The sequence below is a fragment of the Trichosurus vulpecula genome, chromosome 1 (assembly GCF_011100635.1).
Source record: "Trichosurus vulpecula isolate mTriVul1 chromosome 1, mTriVul1.pri, whole genome shotgun sequence".
In the NCBI taxonomy this organism is placed as follows: Eukaryota; Metazoa; Chordata; class Mammalia; order Diprotodontia; family Phalangeridae; genus Trichosurus; species Trichosurus vulpecula.
The window spans coordinates 533,935,468-533,958,956 of record NC_050573.1 but is presented as its reverse complement, the minus strand read 5'-3'; the positions used below and the strand labels follow the sequence as shown (position 1 = coordinate 533,958,956).

General features: G+C 42.7%; 1 protein-coding gene across 1 annotated transcript in view; it reads right to left on the bottom strand.

Annotated features, from left to right (window-relative positions):
* Positions 1-23,489, bottom strand: part of ADAP1 (ArfGAP with dual PH domains 1) — a 162,463-nt gene that overhangs the window by 88,826 nt on the left and 50,148 nt on the right. Inside the window, exon 4 of the mRNA XM_036741335.1 lies at positions 9,520-9,602. Within this exon, the coding sequence (XP_036597230.1) occupies positions 9,520-9,602 (83 nt within the window). The remainder of the gene's footprint in view (positions 1-9,519; positions 9,603-23,489) is intronic.

Genomic DNA, 23,489 nt, shown 5'->3' with positions numbered 1-23,489 from the left:
ACCTCATAAGATCTCAGAACTTGATGAAGCACTGGAAACCTTCTCATCTAACCCATCTTCATTCCCTTCAGTTCCACCTTTCTCCCCACACCCTCCTGAAAAGATAGTGGGAAAACTCTTAAAACCTCAATTTCTCTATCTCTGCTTTGATATGTTGATTAATCCATGATTTTGTCAAAGCAGGTCTGGTAGCTCAGATGGCAACCCTTCCATGTCTTCTTATCCTCTTTGGACTCTTGTCCACATCTTTCCATAAATCTTACACAATCTACTGAACATGCTGAGGGGATTCCTCTAGATCTCTTGATCTTGCTTGGATACCAATGGGGGACCACCATCAAGGTGCATTTATATAGTGCTTACTATGCTTTTATAAATATTACCTCATTTGATACTTACAATAACCTTCTGAGGTAAGGGCTATCATTAGCCCCATTTTACGGCTGAGTAAACAGAGGCAATGAGAGGTTAAGTGACTTGCCCAGGGTCACACAGCTAGGAAGTATCTGAAGCTGGATTTGAACTCAGGTTTTCCTAACTCTAGTACGGCACTAGCTACCAAGTGTCTATCAGTTATTCCCCTTTCCCATTGCATCATTTGCCCACCTCCTTTTCTAGTTATACATCTCTTTCATGATATAATTTATGCAGCTTCTTCTGTATAATTCTTCATTGTAATATGTGGTAGTCTTTTCACACCCACTCTGCACCTCTTTATAGCCCTTTGGGTGACCCTTAATTTTAGTTCTTTGGAGACTGTGGCTTTCCATGACTCAGTCATAAAATACTGATTCTATAGACTAGAAGATTATTTATATTTTAAAAAGATGGCCCTTTGCTTCAGGGAGAAGCCAACTGAGGTACTTTCAAGGCTCTTTTGTCTCACTACGGCAACTGATTTACTGATTAAACTTCTTTATTAAATGGTGATAGTTGGTGTCGATGTTTGGCTTTTTATCTACTTCACATTTTTCAGCTTTGTCTTCATAGTCAAGGTGAGAACTGCCCCAACTAAAGGCCACACATTCTCATTTGGTTTTGATTTTGATATATGCACTAACAAGCTGATGATCCATGCTTAGGAATCAGAATGACCTGGGTTCAAGTTCTGCCTCTGAAACATAATGGCTATGTTACCCTGGGCAAGTCATTTGACTTTTCAGTGCCACAAGAAATTTGCTGAAATCATTCCCAGAAGAGCAAATGCTCATCTTCATCAGTAGAGGGAGCTCCTCACTGGGATCTAGGTGGCATAGTGTACACAATTCATGGTAGAGTGTAGACAGTGCTGGGGGCAGCTAGGAGGAAGAGTGGATAGGGCATTGGGCCTGGAGTCGGGAAGACTGAGTTCAATGTTTGGGCAAGTTACTTAACCTTGTTTGTCTCAGTTTCCTTATCTGTCAAATGAACTGGAGAAGGAAATGGCAAACCACTCCAGGATCTTTGCCGAGGAAAACCTCAAATGGGGTCACAAAGAGCTGGACGTGACTAAACAACAAGAGACATCTCCTGGCTTACCCATCTCCTGACTTGGAGACAGAAAGACCTGATTTCTGAATCCTGCCTCAGACACTTTTCCAGCCGTGTGACCCACGACAATTCAGCTATCTCAGTGTCCTAATTTTTAAAATGGACGGACATAACAGTATCTATAGTACCTACATAATAAGGCTGCTGAGATAATGTACGTAAAAGGCTTTGCAAATCTGAAAGCACTGGATAACTGCTATACGGATGAAATCACAGGGAGAGTCCGAAAAAAAAAGTAGCCAGTATTCATATAGCACCGTAAAGCTTGAAAAACGCTCTGCAAACACACTGCCTCAATGGAGCATCACATCGACCTGGTGAGGCAGGTACCACACTCATTAACATCGAGATTTAGAAAACAAGGAACCTGAACTCGCAGGGTTAAATGGTTTGCCCGTGAATTTATGAAGCACCTACTATGTGCCAGCCACTGTGCTAAGTCCCAGGGATGTAAAGTAAGACAAAAAAGTTCCTGCCCTCAAAGAGCTTACACCATAATGGGGGAAACGATACCGATACGCAAATAAACATGTGCAAACAAAATAGAGACAGGATATACTGGAGATCATTTCAGAGGGAAGGCACTAATTAACAAATTAACATCAAAGCGGGGTGGAGGAGGGTAGGGTGTCAATAAAGGCTTCTTGCAGAAGGTGGGCTTTAGTTGGGACTAGTTATAGAAGCCAGGAGGTAAAGACAAGGGGATATGGGGTGTGGAAAATGACACAGTAACTGTCAAAGTCAGAATGTGAATCCTTTTCTTCCTTACTCCAAGTCTAGCATTCTGTGCACTAAACCACACTGTCTTGCCAAAAAAAAGAAGAAAAAAAGGAATCTTAATAATATTAAGGTTTCGGTTTCCATTCCTGGACAGGCAAGCCGAAGACAATCCTGTGGGTTGTAATAACTAGCAGAGAATGCTGGTGTTGCCTTTACTGCCTTATGTGGTTCCTGGGAAAGGGAAGGGGTGGCAGGAAAGTTCTTTGGGCTGGCACATGTTTGGGGTTTAATTACAAGGCTGTGTTATCCCAATAAATCAGTTATTGTTGTGGAATTGTTACATTCCTGTCCAGCTCTTCATGACCCCTTTTGGAGTTTTCTTTGCAAAGATACTGGAGTGGTTTATCATTTCCTTCTCCAGCTTGTTTTACAGATGAGGAAACTGAGGCAAGCAGAGTTAAGTGACTTGCCCAGGGTCACACAGCTAGTAAGTATCTAAAGCGGGATTTGAACTCAGGTCTCCCTGACTCCAGGCCCAGGACTCTAGCCAATGTGCCACCTAGCTGCTTCTAACATATCGATAAGTTTGCCAAAATCACGGATAACAGCCAAAACCTTCAGTGTTCAATGTTGGGCCTGGTACTGAGCAAAACTGTCAGGTTGGCGAAATGTCTTCAGAGCCTTCAAGTCTCCCTATCCTACATCCCTTTTAAAAATATCTCCTTCTTGGCTGCCTTCTCCGAAGGGCTGGAGCTTTCTCTCCAACTCTTCAGGAAGCAGAACTTATGGTCATACTAAGACATTATCGGCTGGCAATCAGTCAGTTAAGCATTTATTAAGCACTTACTGTGTTCCAGGCACTGTGTTAAGCACTAGGGATACAAATCAAGGCAAAACAAAACAAAACAAACCATGGTCTCTGCCTTCAAGAAGCTCACACTCTAATGATGGCTCAAGGATCTAAAAGAGAGGACTTCCTAAGGAAAGAAAAAGGTTAAACTCAAATGGATGATGTGGTCAATCTATCAATAAGCATTTATTAAGCACCTACTCTGTGCCAAGCAATACAAAGGAATACAAAGAAAAAAGTCCCCAGTCTCAAGGAGTTTAAGTAATGGCAGAATTTAGGGGGAGGGGGTGGGGAATTTCTTTTGGGAAGGGGACTTTCCAGAACCTTGCAACATCATGTTTCATGGATGACTAACCCTGCTTAGCACATAGGACCCTTAGTCTTTAGCTTAAATGCCCAAAGAGATACAAACACCATCCAACTTAAAAATGACCAACAAACAAAGAAGAAATCTGGACAGAATAGGTAAAGGAGCTAGAAATCTGGCGGCTGGCACTAGCACACTACCCAGCACGTAATTGGTGCTTATTAAATGTTTAAATTTGTTGATTTGAGGCTTGGGTTCTAGTCTCAGTTCTACCACCTACCACCTTTGTGACTCTTGGTTAAGTCACTTCCCATCCAGGAGGCTCAGTTTTCTCTAACTAAGACTAGATATCTCCTCATCCCTATCATTCATTAATGGCAAAACTTACGGAAAGAGAAAATGACAAATGGTGGAGGGGCTATGGGAAAATGCCTTGTCGATGGAGCTGTGATTTCTTGGGCCACTTATTCTGAAAATGAATTTGTAACTATATGCGAAAAGTTACTGAACTATGTATACTCTTTGACCCAGGGATACCACTCCGAGGCCTCTACTCTTCTAAAGAGGAAAGGGTGGGGAACGGCCCACGCGTACAGAAATAAAATTTATAGTAGGGGTTTTTAGTTGGTAGTACCAAAGAACTAGAAACTAAGAGGCAGCCTACTAATTGGGGAATGACTGAACAAATAATGGTATAGGAATGTAACAGAATATTACTGGACAATAAGAAATGATGAAAGGGACAGTTTCAGAGAAACCTGGGAAAACTTGTACGAACCGATGTGGAATGAGGTGAGAAGAACCAGGAGAATAATTTATAAAATAATGACAACATTGTTAAAATAATCAACCTCGAAAGACTTAACAACTCTGATCAATACAATAACCAATGACAATTTCAAAGGACCCATGAAGAAGGAGATACCTACCTCCTAAGAGGGAGCTGAGAAGCTCTGGCCACAATGATGTGTACATTTTGGGACATGGCCAACATGGAACTTGTTCTGCTTAATGATGCATATTTATTACAAGAGTTTTGATTTTCTTTTTTGGGGGGAGGTAGAAGGGAAAGAAAATAAATGCTTGTTAATTTTTAATAAGACTAGCTGTCTTCTAAGGGTTCTTTCTTGCTTCAAAACATCGATTCTTAAAAGCTCAAAAAAATTAGTCAAGTAAACAAGTATTTCTTTTTTGTTGTTCAGTCACTTCAATCACATCTGACTTTGTGACTCCATTTGGAGTTTGCTTGGCAAAGATACTGGAGTGATTTCCTTCTTCAGCTCATTTCACAGATAAGGAAACTGAGGCAAACAGGGTGAAGTGACTTGCCCAGGGTCACAGAGCTAGTAAGTGTCTGAGGTTGTATTTGAATTCAGGTCTTCCTGACTCCAGGCTCGGGACTCTATCCACTATGTCACCTACCTGCCCAGCATTTATCAAGTGCCTCCCATGTGTCAAGCACTGTGCTAAGAATTGGTTAATACAATACCATCCAGGAATGTGTAGATATAGTGACAATTACACCACAACCACCTCTAGTCTCCAGCAGAATTTCTTGGGGGATGGGGAAAAGAATCAGAAAAAACCAAATCTCCCCCCCAACACGCAGAATTCTCCAGATTGAAAAGAAAAAATGAAAGGTATAACGACAGACAGCTGGTCTTAGAGCCAGGAAGATATAGGATAAAGTCTCACCACTGACTGATATTGGCCATGTGACCCTAGGTGGCACCATAGTGCACAGAGTACCAAGTCTAGAGCCGGGAAGACTCATCTTCCTGAGTTCAAATCCAGCCTCATACACTTACTAGCTGCGTGATCCTGGGCAAGTCACTTCACCCTATTTGCCTCAGTTTCCTCATCTGTAAAATGAGCTGGAGAAGGAAATCACTCCAGTATCTTTACTGAGCAAACTCCAAATGGAGTCACAAAGAGTCAGAATAAACTGAACAGCAGAACGTACCCTGGGTAAATCACTTAACCTCAAAGTGTTCTAGGCAACTCTCTAAGGCTTGGCAGAGAAGGTGCCTCTACCCTGCATTGGTAGACTAGGGAGTTTCCTCAACTGGGAATTCCCTGCATCAATAAAATCATAGGTTCAATCCCCATCCTCCCAAAAGACAAAGAGAGCTCTGACATTTACCTTCCCTTGCTCTCCAAACAAGCTAATGCACTTGATCGGCCATCCTTCTATCACAGCTCTTCAGATAACAAGCATCCTCAGAAATCTGATCTTTCAGCAACTGATTAAGAATCTTTCCATGGCTGGAAATTATCTGTGTTTTGACCAATAACACAAGTACACTGCTTCTGATTCATTAAGGAACATTTAAAAAAAAACCCAGAGGAAATAGTGGCTGTAGATGGATGATAATTTAATTTAAAAGCTACATCCTGATTGCGAGGCCAGGGGAAAGGGAGCAGATGAGTACCGAGAAGAGGAAAAAATTAAAACCCTGCTGCAAAGGGAGCTTCATTTGAGGTCAGAGTGATAAACTTAGTAGGGGAGCACCTCACAGTTACCTAAATCGCTAGGGCACTGGTATTTTTGTATGTCACTGAATTTATATGGTAGTCACCCCGTTATTCATCTTTTAATGCTCTATCAGCTCGGGAGGGATCAAGGTATTATGTAGGATCAACGGTTGATCACTGAGGCACTTTGCCATCATTTTAATTCATCTTCATTCTGGCTCCTCCAAACAAGATCGAGTTCTCTGAGAAGGAGTAGGCCTGCTGGAGGAGTCTGGTGGTATTTGAAGGTCAGAAAATTAACTATATCTGGCAGCTCTTGGGGCAATGAAGGGGCAGACAAACCTTGAATATGCAACAGGCTATTTTGCATGTAGGGCAGCTAGGTGGTACAGTGGATAAAGCACTGGCCCTGGCATCAGGAAGACCTGAGATCAAATCTAGCCTCAGACACATCCTAGCTGTGTGACCCCTGGGCAAGTCACTTAACCCTGCTTGCCTCAGTTTCCTCAGCTGTAAAATGAGCTGGAGAAAGAGATGGCAAACTCCTCCAGTATCTTTGCCAAGAAAACCCCAAATGGGACAACAAAGAGTAGGATATGATTGAAAAATGATTGAATAACAAACTTCTGTGTGGGAGCACAGGGAATTTCTAGCCAAGCCTGGGTTCCTTCTACGTTGGCTCAAATTTTCCCATTTCATGCATACAGGTAGGATGAATTAGGCCAGAGGGCTCCTTGCCCCTCATCAGGGTTGCACTAAGAAGGAGTATGGGTATGATGGGAAGATCATTACATTAAGAGTCAGAGGAGCTAAACTCAAATCTTATTTCTGCTGGTTACTTCCTGTTTGACTTTGGGTGTTCTGATACTTTCTGGGCTTCAGTTCCCTAATTTATAAAATGAGGGGCTTGAACTAGATGACTGCTAAAATCTCTTTCAGCTCTAAGTTCTAAACCACTTGGACTCCATGAGCCTGACTTTCCTCACTTGTCAAATGAAGATGGAGAGTAGAGGCCACACCATGTACCAAATATCCACAACACCAATGAACCTCATTATCATCATCCCATCAATACTGCTCTTTTGGAAAGCAATGCTCCTCATAATGTTGTTTTACCTAAAAATGAGGTTTTCCCAGAGCCCTTTAGTCAATTAATAACATTTATTAAGCACCTACTATGTGCCAGGCACTGGCAGTATAAAGCGCTATATAAGTATTAATAATAGTACAGCAATAACGAAGCAGGGCTGATACCCACCTCAACTAGGGGAAACCCTACCTTCAAAACACATCCACCTAAAGGGTTGGTGGTTATAGCGAAATTGTACCTCTGCAAAGACTTCCCAGCAAGGTGCGCTTTTGTTTTTGTTTACATGTGGGCTTGTGATTCTATTGACAGAGAACTTCCAGTGTGGAAACCTTCTTCAAATGCCAATGGCAAGTCATCTGTACCTTCTAGCTTTAGAGCTGCCTGAGGGAAATGAGGGGCTAAGTTCCCTTGGTGGAGTATTCCTCTACACAAGCAACTGAGAGCATGATTTGATGGAAGCATGAACAGGAAAACATGGCGGCCGCAGCCACTACATCCTACAGGATCCACTGGTACAAACTTCAGGTCAATTAGCATCCTAACCAGGACAGCTTGTTTTCCATGGGCCATGAGGTAAGGCCCTTAATGACTGCTCTCCCAAAGGCCATTCAAGCACCTTTCTTCAACACAGAATGTCTTTGAAGAGCTTTCTCACACTAAATCATCGTAAACTTCTCTGGGGAATGAACTTTTCAGAAAAGGAAGCTCAGCAGAAATTTGTATCAGATGGGTAAGGTCCAAAGTCATTTTACAAACTTTGCTTAATAAGGGTTAGGGTGGGCACATCTACCTAGATGCTGTTGAAATGTTTGTAAGCCCAAAGGCTCTTAAGAATACATTTTACAACAGCAGAATCAACCAGTCAGTAAGTATTTATTAAGTGCCTACTGCTATGAACTGGGATATAAAGAAAGGCAAAAAAAAAAAAAAAGCCCCTGCTCTCAAGGAGCTTGAAGTCTAGTGGGGGAGACCAACAGACAAAAAACTGTTTCCTCTGCTATTAACACATAGAAATAAGGATAGCTGGGGAGGGCTCATCTAACAAGGTTTGCCCCATGGCCAGTAAGAGTTTGAAAGCAATCCTAATTCTGACCTTCCAGGGCAGGACCTTCTGATCTAAGTGCTAGAACCTGCAGCTCAATGTCCTCCTCACCATACTAGAAGGCTTCGAGTACCCTCTTCGCTCTAGAGCTATGATCCCAGCATTTTCCTTGGCCTAAAAGGACCTCGCATATCCTCTCCTCCAGTCAACTCATCTTATAGCAGAAGAAACTAAAGCTTGCAGTTTGGAGCAATGTGTTCAGCGGGGGGGAGGGGGGGGTGGCGGGGGGGCAGGGATACATCTAGGACTAGAAGTTAGATCTCCTGAGATCCAATCCATTTCCCTAGCCATGGTGTCAGCTGCCATGGTGCCTGTGCACCTCTTGTTCATGAACCATAGATACAGAGCCAGGACTGAAACAACCAGGATCAACCCATGAGAGAGTGATACAGCATTAGGAGGTTTCATAGTGCACTGGAAGGAGACCAAGCTCTAGTCAGAAGAAGTAGTAGTAGTAGGTGATAGGTAGTAGGTAGTAGGTAGTAGTAGTGGTGGTGGTGGTGGTGGTAGTAGTAGTAGTGGTAGCAGCAGTTGTTGTTGTTGAGTCATGTCTAATTTTTTGTAACCCCACAGACCATTACATGCCAGGCCCTTCCATCCTTCACTATCTCTTAAAGTCTGTCCAAGTTCATGTTCATTGCTTCCATGACACCATCTATCCATCTCACCCTATGCCGTACCCTTCTCCTTTTGCCATCGATCTTTCCCAATAGCAGGGTCAGAGAAGGCCAGGGGTCAAATCCCACTTCTGAGGTTTACCATCTATGTGACTGCGTGACCTTGGATAAATCACTTAACCTCCCTAGGCCTCAGTTTCCTCATCTGTAAAGTGTGAGTGTCAGACTAGATGGACTCTAAGCATCCTCTGCACTGTAGATCTATGACCCCAGAATATCCCTTGGCTTAGGTAAGGCCACCACTATACTTGCAGGGGCAAATATTTAACAGGTGTCAAGGTGAGGTTTAGGGGAGACCAAACAAACGAAGAACTCTGACCATCCTAAGGGCTAGTGATCTCTTTTGGTCTTTCATAAAAAAGGAAATGAGGTTGGCTCAAGACAACCAGAAGAGAAAGGGCAGAAGACAGGAAACTGCTATTCTATCAGCTACCAAAACATGGCCAGGGGTGATCCAGGGGGAGGCTTCAGATAGCCTACGAGGAGGTTTGAACACATGTAGCAGTCCAGACTTCCCAATCAGAAAGCAAAACACAGCCAGATGACACCAATGTCAAACCAATTAGTGACTTAATAATGCATAGTGATAAAAAGAGACATCCCTTTTAAAGAGGGAGGACAGCAGAGAGGGAGACTGGAACACAAAACCACACAGGGACATTTTTTTCCCCTTATCTAACCCACTGCAGGAAGGTGAGGGGAGCCCTGGGCAGCAGAATATCCTGCCAGCAAAAGAGATTATTTCCAGTTGAGAACTCCATTCCTTACCTGCAGAATAGGGCTCTTGCTTCTCCGCGTAAATGAATTCCTTCCTTTCATACTTGGCTCGGATCCACTGTTCTCGGAGGAGTCTGCAAGACAGAGAGAGAAGAGGCAAGGTCTGGGTGCTGAATGGAAAGCTGTGATCATTAATTCGACAAGGAAGATGGCAGCTGAGAGCACAAGTTCCTGGAAAATGAATTTGCAGGTCAGTGGCTCTCAGGAAGCCCTCTGACCTCAAAAGAATTGGAGATGCTGCCTTTTGAGTACCAACAAAACCATATGGAAAAGAAGCCTTAATCAAAATTCATTTTAACAACCTCATCCACTCCCAGAATACACTCAGCCGAGGAGTTAGTTACTCTCTGTGCAAACTGCCCACGGCTGTGTTTAGAGTTTCCCAATGTAAATATTTTTTGATTCTAAACAATTAGGCTCAAAATGACACAACCTCCATCCTCCGAATGGATAAGAGTGGAATTATTAAGCAGAGGGAATGGATGCTGAGAAGGGTGAGAGGGTCCCTGATATGACCAAGTCAGCAGCTGAAACAAAAGGCAGAGACTGGGTAAACCCAGGATTTTGCATGTTAATGGATTTTTGCCCTTTTATTCAAGATTTATGAACAGCTTCCTCACTCGAATGCCCGAAGTAGTAATTTTTAAGACACTAGTACACAGAGATGAGATGCTTATGATCTTTGACGATATGGAAGAGGATAGCAAGTGTTAGATCGGCCCCTAACTCTTCTCTGCCCGTGCCAACCTACACTATCCATACTCCAATGGATCTGTGAGTTCTTCCATAGTAACATTCCTTCCAATGATGCAGATGGCACCTCATCCCTGCCTCCTTATCCTAAACTATATCCTCCCATAAATCTTCCGACAATTATAGGAACATCAGGTCATACAACCAGAGTTAGAAAGAACCTCAAAGGCATCCAAATCTATCAGTTTACTTACAGATGAGGAAATCAATGTCCAGGGAAGTTTAATCACTTGCCCTTGGCTACACAACCAGTAAATGTCAGAGGTGGAATTTGAATCCAGGTGTATCTTGAATCCAGCTATTTCTTGACTCCAAGTCAGGTATTCTTCCTCATACCAACACGGAGGATTATTCTAAGTCAATTCAGTGAGCATTTATTTTTTTGTGTTCCTATGATTTTTATTACTTGGCATCTGGGCATACAAAAGGAAGGCCATGGCACAGAAATCAGAGCTCAGACATGAGCCTACCCCTTTTGTTGTCTCTGAGGAATGTGGTTTCTTCCCTCATTGTGATCATTCGGGGAGTCATCTAAGTTGGTGTGGGAGGAAATGAGCTTTCACCAAGTGGTTCCCTGAGCATGCTTCAGGTCTGGGGATGAGCACAAAACCTGTGGTCATTCATGACTATTGCTAAAGCTGCTGGAGAAAAAGCTCTCTCCAGGACTAGCTAACACGAGGAGGGAATCCAAGGACCCCCATGTGCTTTTGCTGCTTGGATAACGGAGGGAATTCCCAGTGGATTTCAGGCTTTTCTTCCTGCGACCTTTCACAGTAGGTAGATTACCTGCCTCATGTACAACATCCCTTAGGCTAGCTTAAGAGGGATGTTCAGTAACTTTGGGCAAAGGCCCAAAGAAGTAAAACCGGAAATGATTAATAGTACAGGAGGTAAGATTTATGAGGGAAAGTCAAATAACCTATGTGCTTTTGATCCAGAGAGGATAAGACATATAAAGGTGGATGTATAAAGGGGCACTATGAGAAGAGTGATGATTCAGTTCCTCTACCTGTTGAAAGAAGGGGTTGAATTAGATCATGCATGCCCAAAGCGGGGGGATACAAATACCCATAGGGGAATGAGAAGCTTGTCAAAAGGGTAGAGGAATACTTGGTTGTGTTTCATAGTTCATATATATAGAGCTGGAAGGGACCATGGAGCCAATCAGGTCTAACTCCTTCATTTAACAATGAGGAAACTGAGGCAGAAAGGTTAAGTGACTTGCTCAGAGTCCCATAGCTAGTAAGTGTCTGAGACTGTACCTATTCCACGTCTAGTGTTCCATCCAATAAAAAGCAAATAACTATGTTGTTTTATAGAAATTAACCTCTTTATTTTGTTTTCATGGGCACATGCATGGTAAATTCTATCATTTATCTCCTTTCATACTGAAGAGGGGCTATGGGAAGGTTTGCTGAAAGTCAGGGGATACAGGGACCAAAAATGGTTGGGAACCTCAGGGTTAGATGATCTCTGAGGCTGTTTACAGGACCAACTTTCTATGATTCTAAGCAGTTTTCCACCTTCCCAGGAGAATGAAAAAACTGACCTATTCTCCCTACTTATCCAACTCCTGACTCTTTCCCCTTCAAAGCCTATGTCAAATGTCACCCTTACCAGGGAGACTTCCATGGACATTCTAGCTCACAGAGCTTTTTCTTCTTCTTTTTAACCTACTGAATACTTGTGGAATGAAGAACTGGATAAGCTACAACATAAAGCAGGGCTGTCCAAAATGCAGCCCACGGAGCGAGGTGTGCAGCCTGCCTACAAGCACAGAAATTTACATAAATGTTTAGTAAACGAAGCTGAGCTCCCGAAGAGCTCTCACTAAAATGGCAAATCAAAATACATTATCTATTGTTTCAATAAAAACCTAAGGTTGGACAGCCTTGATATAAAGGATTGAAGTCAGACTCTCAGAATAACTGCCTAGTTCCTAGTCATAAGGATGATCTCACAAGGGGACGGTGCTAAGGGAAGACCAAAAATAGACTCAATGACCATCTAGCTCACATGGTTTATGCCACAGAGGTCCAGTGCTTCTGGAAAAGTAGCATCCTCTCGTTTTGTTGTTGTTCAGTTGTTTTTAGTCATGTCTAACTCTCTGTGATTCCATTTGGGGTTTTCTTGGCAAAGATACAGAAGTACTTTGCCATTTCCTTCTCTAGCTTATTTTACAGGTGAGGAAATGGAAGCAAAAAGAGTTGAGTGACTTGCCCAGGGTCACACAGCTAGTAAATGTCTGAGGCCAGATTTGAACTCAGGAAGAGAAGTCTTCCTGACTCTAGGCCTAACCTAGCTGTTCTACCCTCTTGTTGGTTTGATTTTATAATATCTACAGATGTCCTCAAGAGCCATGTCATATTTTTTCTTGGATTAAAGTAAATTAAAATTTTAAAAAATTTTGTTGGTTGTATGACACCACCAGAAATAATAAGACGCACCCCAGGGAGATGCAAAACCCAGAATCTGGAAACACTCTAACTTTCCACTTGCCTGGGAGCAGGTAAGCGTTGAAGCAATGGCTGCCAACCTATCCGACTCCTAGATTCTACAGTTATGAAGTATGTAGAAAGAGTAGGAAGCTATCCTTCCAAAAGCAACATGTGTTGTGCAATCTCTCTATCTCTCTCCCTTCACAGATAAGGGCAATGTTCTCTCTGATGGGCAGCAAAGGGCACGAGGCTCTGACAAATATCCTTTGGGGTTTGGAAGGGGTAGTGAGTGAGTGAAGAGGGCAACCATCTATTATCACAACATTATAGCTTCAGGAAGTCTTGTGGAAGACACCTGAGACAGTTCTCACTTGCAGGCAAGTAAAAGAAATGTGGATGCGATGGGAAGACCAATGATTTGGGAGTCAGGAGTCCTGACTCCATTGCTAATTTGCTATGTGACTTTGGCCAAGCCATTTAATCCGTTGGGCCTCAGTTTCCTCAACTGTAAAATACAAATAATAATGACCACTCACATATCTATAGCACTCGAAGGCTTGCAGCAACTTTTCTTACAACAAACATGAGGGAGAAACTATAGGTATCATTCCCATTTTGATGATGATTAAATTGAGTCCCAGGTAAAGGACTTGTCCATGGTCAATGTGCTAGTGAACGGCATAGACAGCCTCCAAACTCCGGTCTCCTTACTCCAAGTTCAAGGCTCTTTCCCTGTATCAGACCACTTGCCCTGCTTTTCTCTCGAGGTCATTTTAAAGGTCGAATGAGAAACGCGTGTCTTAGACTGCTGTAGAAGGTGGTCCAGGGGAAGCCTGGCAAGGCCTGAATCTCCCTTGTGTCTGTTTAATTCCCTTTCTGTTTCATAAGGCATGACCTGTCCTGGGCCAGGGTGCTTCTTTTGCTCTTTAACAATATATTCAGAATGCTGATTCATGACTGGCTCATACATCTGGGCTACACCCTTGTGATTTGCATCTTAAAAGGAGAACAGAGAGAGACAGACAGACAACAGGGAATATAGAAAGAAATACAAAGAGTGAAGGGTGGCATTGAGCCTTGGATTCGGTTCTCTAGAGAGGATGCCTACACACGTGCACAGTTCCAGACACGGGAGGTGAAGCAGACGGACAGCAATGGACACAACCACATCTTGGCGAAGTAACTCTAGATTTCAGTCTTCACTAGTACTGTGAGTTATGGGAACTGTGCAGGTCCAAAGAAGGAGGCAGATTCTTTAGCAACTTCAAATTCTTTCCTCTTGAAGGGAGAGATGGGGTGGGGAAGGGACGAGAAGGCCTAGAGATGCATAAAGTTCCTTAGAGAGGAAAGAGAGTTGGCTTGATTGTTTATAGAATTAGGTGCAATTCTTTGTTTTGGTTTTGGGTTTTTTTGATAGGTTAAATAAAACCTGTCCCGAGTTCAATCTTTTCTTAACCCAACGACTTCATGGAACTGAAGGCCCTCTTCTCTTTACTTATTGTTTGGTAGATTTATTATGGAGACCTGGACATGAGATGAATTCTGATGATCCTTGGGGAAACCCAGAATGTGGGCAATGATTACTGAAAAGGTCCCCAAAGTGAAACGGTCGCCATAAACTCCAAGTTTCAGTTTCAGGCCATGAGTTACCCAGGCACTTAACTCTACAGTCTGGCTGCAATTTACCTTTCCCGTCTTACTACAAATCACTCTCCATCTCACACACTATGTTCTAGCCAAGCTGGACTCCCAGCTCTTCCTTGAACTTTCCCCGCCATCTCAGCTTTATACATTGACAAGGGTCATCCCCTATGCCTGGACTGCACTCCCTCTTCATCTCTACTTCCAGAATCCTCTTACTTCATGGCTCAGCATCATCTCCTTCCCAGATCTCCCCCACTGAAAGTGTCCTCTCTCATCTCCAGTTTTCCTAAAGTCCTTTGTCTGGCTCTCTCCTTCACACCCTTCACTCTGTACCTTGCATTATACTTATCTGAGTCTACACTGCACCCCTCCTCCCAATGGAAAGCGTTTTTAAAAATGAGTTTTTATTGATGTCTTACATGTTTTTCATCATCACAGTTTTCCCCTGTATCCCTCCCCCTCCTCAAGAGCCATCCTCATATAAAAAATAGTATCCCTTTCAGAGGTGCCAATGGATAGACTGCAGTGGATAGAGTCAGGAGGACCTGAGTTCAAAATCAACCTGAGACACTTACTAGCTGTATGATTCTGGACAAATCACTTAACCCTGCTTGCCTTGGTTTCCTCATCTGTAAAATGAGCTGGAGAAGGAAATGGCAAGTTAGGCAGGCAGCTATGTGCTACAGTAGATAGAGCACTGGGCCTAAAGTCAGAAAGACTCATCTTCCTGAGTTCAAATCCAATCTATGACATTTACAGGGACCCTGGGCAAATCATTTAACCCTGTTTGCTTCAGTTTCTTCATCTGTAAAATGAGCTGGAGAAGGAAATGGCAAACCACTCTCGTATCTCTGCCAAGAAAACCCTATGTGGGGTCATGAAGAGTCAGACACAACTGAAAACAACTGAACAACATCTTTTTAAAAAAAAAGAAAAAAAATCGAGGAAATATCAGCACAACCAATGAACACATTGGAAAAGGCCTAAAACCTGAGTAATGTGCAATATTGTGGTGTTCTCACCTCCACAAAAGCAGCAGGGGGAATTGGGCGTGCCCTTTCAAATAGAAGTTTCTTAGGGGGAGGGACTATGTCATTTTTATCTTCATAGCTCCAGTTCAAGGTGCCTGGAACATAGCGGTGCTTAAAAATGTTTATTCTCTCTCTCTGTGCTTTTGAAGGGAAAAATTATGGGGAGCAACCCTCAAACAGCACCCACAATAATGATGGTATGATGCAGAATTCCCCAGCAAATAATCTGTGCTCAAGTCCCCAGACACCACTTCTGAGCACAGATCTACCTCCTCTGACAACCACATGACACAAGAGCTCACAAATATTCGCACAAGGGCAAGATATGCCTGGGCTATTAGTTAGGTTCAGGGAAGATGGAGCTGAAAACTGCCTATAAATATTCATTAGTTACAGACTCCGATGCTCCAATTAGCATTTTCCATGGGGAGGTCAGCTGCCCACGCTGCTCTGTAAAACCTGAGTTGGCAGGACCGGAGACCTTGGAACATGATGAATTGTGATGAGGGTTCTTACATGGGTCAGCCCTGGTTTGCTTCAGTCTGCACACAGATGCTTCCCCACTATTTCCTGCAGCAGGACTTGTAACGGTAGCAGGGAAACCTGAGATGTGCCTGAGAGGTCATTTGGTCCAGCCCCCTGTTTTTAGGCCTAAACCACTCAGGACCAACAATTTGAGTTATTCTCTTCTTCAAAGTCTCAGGGGAAGGGGATTCATTTATTTACTCCTGGTTACCCATCCTATAATTTTAGGACTTTAGGATGTAGGAGTAGAGAGGGTCTTTAGTGCTCTATTAGGCTCATAAATTAGGTTCACAGATTTCAAGCTGGAAAGAACTTTTAACAGTCCATTTGGTCCAAAACCTTCATTTTGCAGGTAAAGACAGTGAGGTCCACTGAGGAGAAGTGACTTTATTCAGGCAGCAATATTCAAACCCTGATCCTCTTCAAACCCAGTGCTCTTTCTTCTACATGAACTTTAAACTTCTTACTCCTACAAGAACCCCTGTGTTCTTGACCCTTTTTTGAGTCACGGACCCCTTGGGCAGTCTGCAGTAGCCTATGGACCCCATTCACAGAACAATGTTTTTAAATGATGGAAGGAAATGTTAAATTCCAGCAAGAGGCTAGTGAAAATAAAGATGTCATTTCTCGCCCTCCCCCCTTGCCCATCTAAGTTCACAGATCCCCTGAAATTTATCCAGACCCCCTTCACAGGTGAAGGACTCCTGTGCTATACCCCAGACTTTGCAATTATTCCTGGAGTTCAATGCAAACCTCCCCTGATTCAATGTACTCTTATTTCCAAAGGTACATGCAAATTACCCAACCTAGCTCTGGGCAGGTAGCAAGAGGTCAGTGTTGGGGGGATTTGAGTACTAGGTGCATCCTTGGTGTTGATATAGCTGGATTCCCATGACCAATTAATCCTTCACCTTCTTGACAATTTGAACCCAATGGAGATAGAGGCTGGAAAAGGATGAGGACAGCAGCTGCTCCTGCCTGACTATGCTCACCAACAGCTTTGTTTTACTCCTAGATAAACTTAGGTTTACTTTTCCATCTACCCAAGAGCACTTCACTCTAGCCTAAAGGGATATAGCCCTCCTCTGAACTCTTTCCTATGACATGTACACATACAGTCTGTACCACTCTTTCCAGCATTTCTCTGCCACCTTATATTGAGACTTACTTTTCCATGTGTGTGGATCCTGTCTCCCCAAGGAGATAGTAACTTCCTTGAAAGCAGGGAATATACCTCCTCTTCCTCTCATACCTTTCTCAATGCCAATAATGGGGCTGAGCATACAACAGTCAGTGCTGGATAAATTAAGTTGACGCTCCTTCATTTTAGCCAACTGAGTCTGTCCACGTTACTTCCCTTTCGGATTCAGTTTCTCCATCTGTACAATTTATATAATAACACGTCATCTAGATGGCTCAGTGAATAGAGAGCCGGGCCTGGAGTCAGGAAGACCTGAGTTCAAATCTAGCCTCAGACATTTACTAGCTGTGTGACCCTGGGCAAATCACTTAACCCTGTTTGCCTCAGTTTCCTCTTCTGTAAAATGAACTGGAGAAGGAAATGGCAAAACACTCCAGCAGCTTTGCCAAGAAAACCCCAAATGGAGTCACAAAGAGTTAGACATGATTAAAATGACTGGATAACAACAACAAAACCAGTAACATCTACTTCACAGGGTTGTTGTAAGAATCAAATGAGAGGCAACTTAATGTGGGGGACAGGCCACTGGGCTTGAAGCTAAGAAGATCTGAGTTCAAATTCCACTTCAGCCACTTACTAGCTGTGTGACTCTGGGCAAATCACTTAACCTCTCTGACTCAGCTTCCTCATCTGTAAAACGAGGGGGTTGGACTCAATGACCACGAAGGCCTTCTCCATCTCTAAATCTGTGATCTTATGAAATACACATAAAGCTCTGAAGCAAATTCATAGATCTTGAGTAGATCTTCAAAGATAATGAAGTCTAATTTTCCAGAGGAGGAAACAGTCTCAGAGTCAGTAAATGACTTGGCCAGGGTAGATGGAAGATGTAGGAGCTGATCAGCATTTTTTCCTTATTATGCTTCATAATCCCTAGAATTCTAAATCTGAACTTCCAAATGGAGCCAGAGGGGCTGAGTTCAAATTCCAGCTCTTGGGACTGTGTGACTTGGGGTCTCTGGGCTTCCATTTCTTTATCTATAAAGTGACAGGGCTGACCCAAGCAATCTGTAAGGTCCTTTCTGCTCTAAATTTTCTGCTCAGTACAATGAATAACTTCCCAGTAGACAGGCCACAGCCAAACTGCAAGAAACCAGCTAAAGCCAAAGAAAGCCATGGAGAGATTTCAGGAGCACTTTGCCAAAGCTTCATTTGGGGAGGCCAGTGCCCTGGCTGGGAGAAACGCTACTCGTTTCTAGCTGTGAAAACTGAATCTACTCTCATAAGCTCTTGGGAAACAGCTTCAAAATGTATTACACTTGCCCCTACGTCTCACAGGAAGCTACGAACAAAGATGTTGGTTTCCAGCCAGTAATAAAAGTGAGAAAAAGTAGTCGCCAACTATTTCCTTTCCCAGATGTGAAGCTCAAAATACAAATGAATTTTTAAAAAATGACACATGGAGAAAAACCTGCTACCCACACACTCCTCGCCTGGGGAGTGAAAGGGGGATGGTCCCAGGACTTGATCTGGGTCACGTAAGAATCAGGCTAGCTTCTCTTTTTTGGTTGGGTACAGACAGTTCCACCTACATTTATTTAAAAATAAATAAGACTTATACTCTATGGAGCAATTTTATTTTTTATTCATTTGTTCAAGAGCCTCGTGAGATGATGTTCAGAACTCAGTTTGCCTGTATGACCTTCTAAATGCCTGTCTATATTACTCGTCTGGTTCTGTGTCTACAGTACTCGTCTGGCAGGGCTTGGCCAGCAGCAGAACAGGCCAGGTTGGGGATGGCCAGAATCCAGGTATATGGAGGCAGAACCACAAGGGTGAGGCAGGAGATCAAGGAAGGCCTCAACAGTGGGCAATGAGGGCATGACTGGGGCTCAGCTCACTCTATTTGACATCTGAATCAATGACTTGAGTGGAAGCATAGTGGAAAGGGAATAAGCATTCATGGAGTGCTTACTATATGCCAGGCACTGTGCTAAGCATTTTACAAATATTATCTCATTGGATCCCCACAACAGCCCTGAAAGGGAGGGACTATTATTATCCTCATTTTACAGTTGAGGAATCGAAGGCACAGAGGTCAAGTGAGTTGCCCTGGGTTATCAAGTGTTTGGGGCTGGATTTGAACTCAGGTCTTCCAGACTCCAGGCCCATAGGTCTATCTACTGCTCTATCCAGCTGCCATACATGGCATGTTTATCGAACATGCTGATGGCAAAAAGTTATAGTTAACATCCTGAAGAATTTGTCAAAAAGCTAGAACAAATGGAAAATCCTGTCCTTGGGCTCAAAAAGTTAACTGTGCAAAGACAGGATAGGGAGAAGTGTGGCCAGATAAGAATGTATGTGGAAAAAAACAAACGAAAGAAACAAACATCTGAGAGGGTTTTAGTGATGTGCAAGGTCCATATGAGTCAGCAGCAGGACAAATAAGTTAATGAATTCCCAGGCTTCATTCCTAAGGCCCTGGTATCCAGAACACGGAAGGGAGGCATGAGTTTTGCTATATCCTGCACTGATTAGAACTCATCTCCCCAAGATCAGAAGGACATTCTAAGGATAAAGCATATGGTCTGACTATGCTCTAAGCATGCTTTTAAGCATTCATTTCTTAAACATTTTCAGTTCTAGAATCTCTCCCTCCTGTACGCATGAGAAGGCAAGCAATATGACAGATATTACACATCTGAAGTCATGCAAAACATATTTCTGTATTAGCCATGTTGCAAAAAAAAAAAAGCAAGAAAAATAAAGTGAAAAAAAATGCTTCAACCTGCATTCAGAGTTCATCAGTTCTCTCTCCGGAAAGACGGAAAGCATTTTTCATCATGAGTCCTTTTGAATTGTCTTGAGTCACTATTCTGATCAGAGTAGCTAAATCGTTCACGATTGATTATTGTTACAATAATGCTGTTACTATGTACAATGTCCTCCTGGTGCTCTTCACTTTGTATCAGCTTATATAAATATTCCCAGGTTTTCCTGAGCCCCTCTCCTCTCCTCATAAGAACAACAGCCATACCATACCATAACTTGCCCAGCCATTCCCCAATTGATGGCCTGTCCCTCAATTACCAATTCCATAAGAGGATTTGTTAAAGAAACATTTAGCTTGGAAAAGAGAAAACTTAAAGGGACAGCAACCAATGTCTTCAAATATTTAAAGGACTGTGACACAAAATAGGCATTAAGATTATTTTTCTTGGGCCTGAAAGCCAAAACTTCTAAGAAGTACAACCAGCTTCTGGTTGTACAGAAAAGATCCCTAACAATTCTAGCTGCCCAGAAGTGGAATGAGCCTTTGTGTATGAGAGCAAGGTCTCCATCAGTGGTGGTCTTCAACCACAGGATGCAGGATACCATGTTGGAGATGTATTAGAGGAGATACTAATTGAGATATGCGTTAGTATCTTGGATGGTAGCTAAGGTTTTATCCACCTCTGAGATACTGGACTTCAAGGAGGTCCAAGTACACAGTAAGCTGGGGAGGTCTGGTCGCTGGCGAGAGGAAGGAGTTCAAACTGGCAAGCAGTTGGCATCTAGAAGGGATGGCAGCTTATGTTGCAAAGTCAGCCAGAGAAATTCAAGTCCTTGGAAGGACTTGGGGATGGAAAACTAGTTTCATTAGTCCTGGAGAACTACCCAAGGACCCAACACAGATACTAAAGTATGGTACGCTAGGGTGTTAATTAGGAACCATAAATGGACCAATAATTTGATTGGAATAGGATACTGTAGCTCCTTCTAATGAAGGCTGGTACTTTCTCTGTACCTTATCATCTTAGAGATGGGCCAGCCAGGTAGCACAGTGGATAGAACACTGGGTCTAGAGTCAGGAAGAGGTGAGTTCAAATCCATTCTCATATACTTACTAGCTGTTGGACCTTGAGCAAGTTACTTAGCTTCTGTTTGCCTCAGTTTCCTCAACTGTAAAAGAGGGACAATAGTAGCCTCTACCTCACAGGGTTGTTATGAGGATAAAACAAGCTAATATTTGCAAAGGGCTTAGCACAGCGCCTGGCACACAGGTGCTATATAAATATTAGCGATCGTCGTCATCACTGTCATTGTTATTTTTATTATAGAATTGTCCTAGTGCCGTGAGGTTAAATGACTTGCCCAGGGTCATTCAGCAGGCGTATGTCAGTAGCCACATTTGAACTCATCTTGGCTTCAAGGGCAGTTCTCAATCCACTATGTCAAGGGGCCTCTTTTGTTAAAACAATAGGTATCAATAAAGTTTATTTTTTAAAAAATAGAAGAATGTCAGTTCCCAGAGAACTGGGACCAGGTTTCTGTAATTTACCCATAGATTGAGATACTTAATGAAAATTTAGTGGTGGAGAGGATGATGAAATGGGGTGTGAGATGGACGGTCAGTATACTCAGCCCCTCAGGACCGAAAATTATCTTTGGGAGAATGGGTTGTTCACAGCCTGCTGTCAAGAGCTATTTCGTCACCATGAGGGCACTTTGGGGAGTGTGGATGGGGGGCAAACAGTACTGAATCCAAACACTGTTCTAGAGAACCAAAAATTGCTTATAAGCTCTTGGTTATGATAATCCACAAATCCACACATGTTAACTCTTGATCTGGCCTCAAGTCAAACCAACAACATGTTAGCAACGTGTCCAAACAACTACTACCATTACTAGCTTAATATTAACAAAGCACTTTACATGTATTAACTTATTTGATCCTCACAACAACCCTGTGAGGAGGGGGTAGGTGCTACCATTCTCCACATTTACTAGGCGAGGAGGCATAGGGTATCACATGTAGCAGAAAGATTACCAGAACTGGGAACCCTAGATTCCAATCCTGTAACTGCCACCAAGTGTACTAAATGTAAACTGAGTCTAACTTCTGAGCCTCAGTTTCTTCATCTGTAATATGAGGATCAACCATGCCTTCTGCTCTACTGTTATGACAATCAAATGAAATATTACAACCAAAAGAGTGAAGGGATAAAGCAACTAGGCTAATAAAACATTATCGTTTTTTTCTCTATGCTCTATGTTCTGCTAGGTTATAAGCTTCCTGTAGACAGGAGATATGTCTTGTTAAATATTATACCTCTACAATGCCTAGCACACGGTGTCTTTGATAAGGCAAGTACTTAGTAGAGACATACCTCATTTTATTGTGCTTTGCTTTGTTGTGCTTCACAGAAACTACATTTTTTACAAATTGAAGGTTTATGGCAAGTCTATCAGGGCCGTTTTTCCAACAGCATGTGCTCACATCATGTCTCTGTCATATTTTGGTAATTCTCACAATATTTCAAACTTTTTCATTATTATTACATCTGCTTTCGTGATCTGTGATCAGTGATCTGATTTCTTTATTAATTTATTGTTAGTTTTCAACATTCGGTTCCACAGGTTTTTGAGTTTTAAATTTTCTCTGCCTCCCTCCTCTTCCCCCTCCCTTAGATGGCATGCAATCTGATAAAGGCTCTGCATAAACATTCATATTAAACATATTTTCACATTAGTCATGTAGTAAAGAAGAATTATAACCAATGGAATGAACCATGAGAAAGAAGAAACAGAACAAAAAAGAGAGAAAGAGCAAATAGTCTGCTTCGATCTGCATTCAGACTCTGTAATTCTTTCTCTGGATGTGGACGGCATTTTCCATCATGAGCCTTGTGGAGTTGTCTTAGATCCTTGCATTGCTGAGAAGAGCTAACTCTATCAAAGTCAGTCATCTCACAATGTGGCTGTTACTGTGTACAATATTCTCCTGGTTCTGCTCCCCTCACTCAGCATCAGTTCATATAAGTCTTTCCAGGTTTTTCTGAAGTCCACCTGCTCACCATTTCTTATGGCACAATAGTATTCCATTACATTCATATGCCACAGCTTGCTCAGCCACTCTCCAACTGATGGGCATCCCCTCAATTTCCAATTCTTGGCTACCACAAAGAGAGCTGCTATAAATATTTTTGTGCATGTGGGTGATCAGTGATCTTTGAAGCTATCATTGTAGTTGTTTTGGGGGAGCCACAAAAGACTGAAATCTTAATAAAAAAATATCGTGTGTGTTCTGACTGTTCCACCGACCAGCCATTCCCCTGTCTCTCTGCCTCTTCTCAGGCCTCCCTATTCCCTGAGACATAACAATGTTGGAATTAGGTCAATTAATAACCTTACAATCGCCTCTAAGTGTTCAAGTGAAAGGAAGAATCAATTGACGTGGCAAATGTCACTGTTGTTTTATTTTAAGAAATTCTCACAGCCACCCCACCCACAGTAACCACCACCCTGGGTCGGTCAGCACCTATCAACATCAAGGCAAGACCCTCCACCAGCAAAAAGATTGATTACAACTCATCGAAGGCTCAGATGATGGTTAGCATTTTTTTTTAGCAATAAAGAATTTTTTAGTTAAATATGTACATTGGT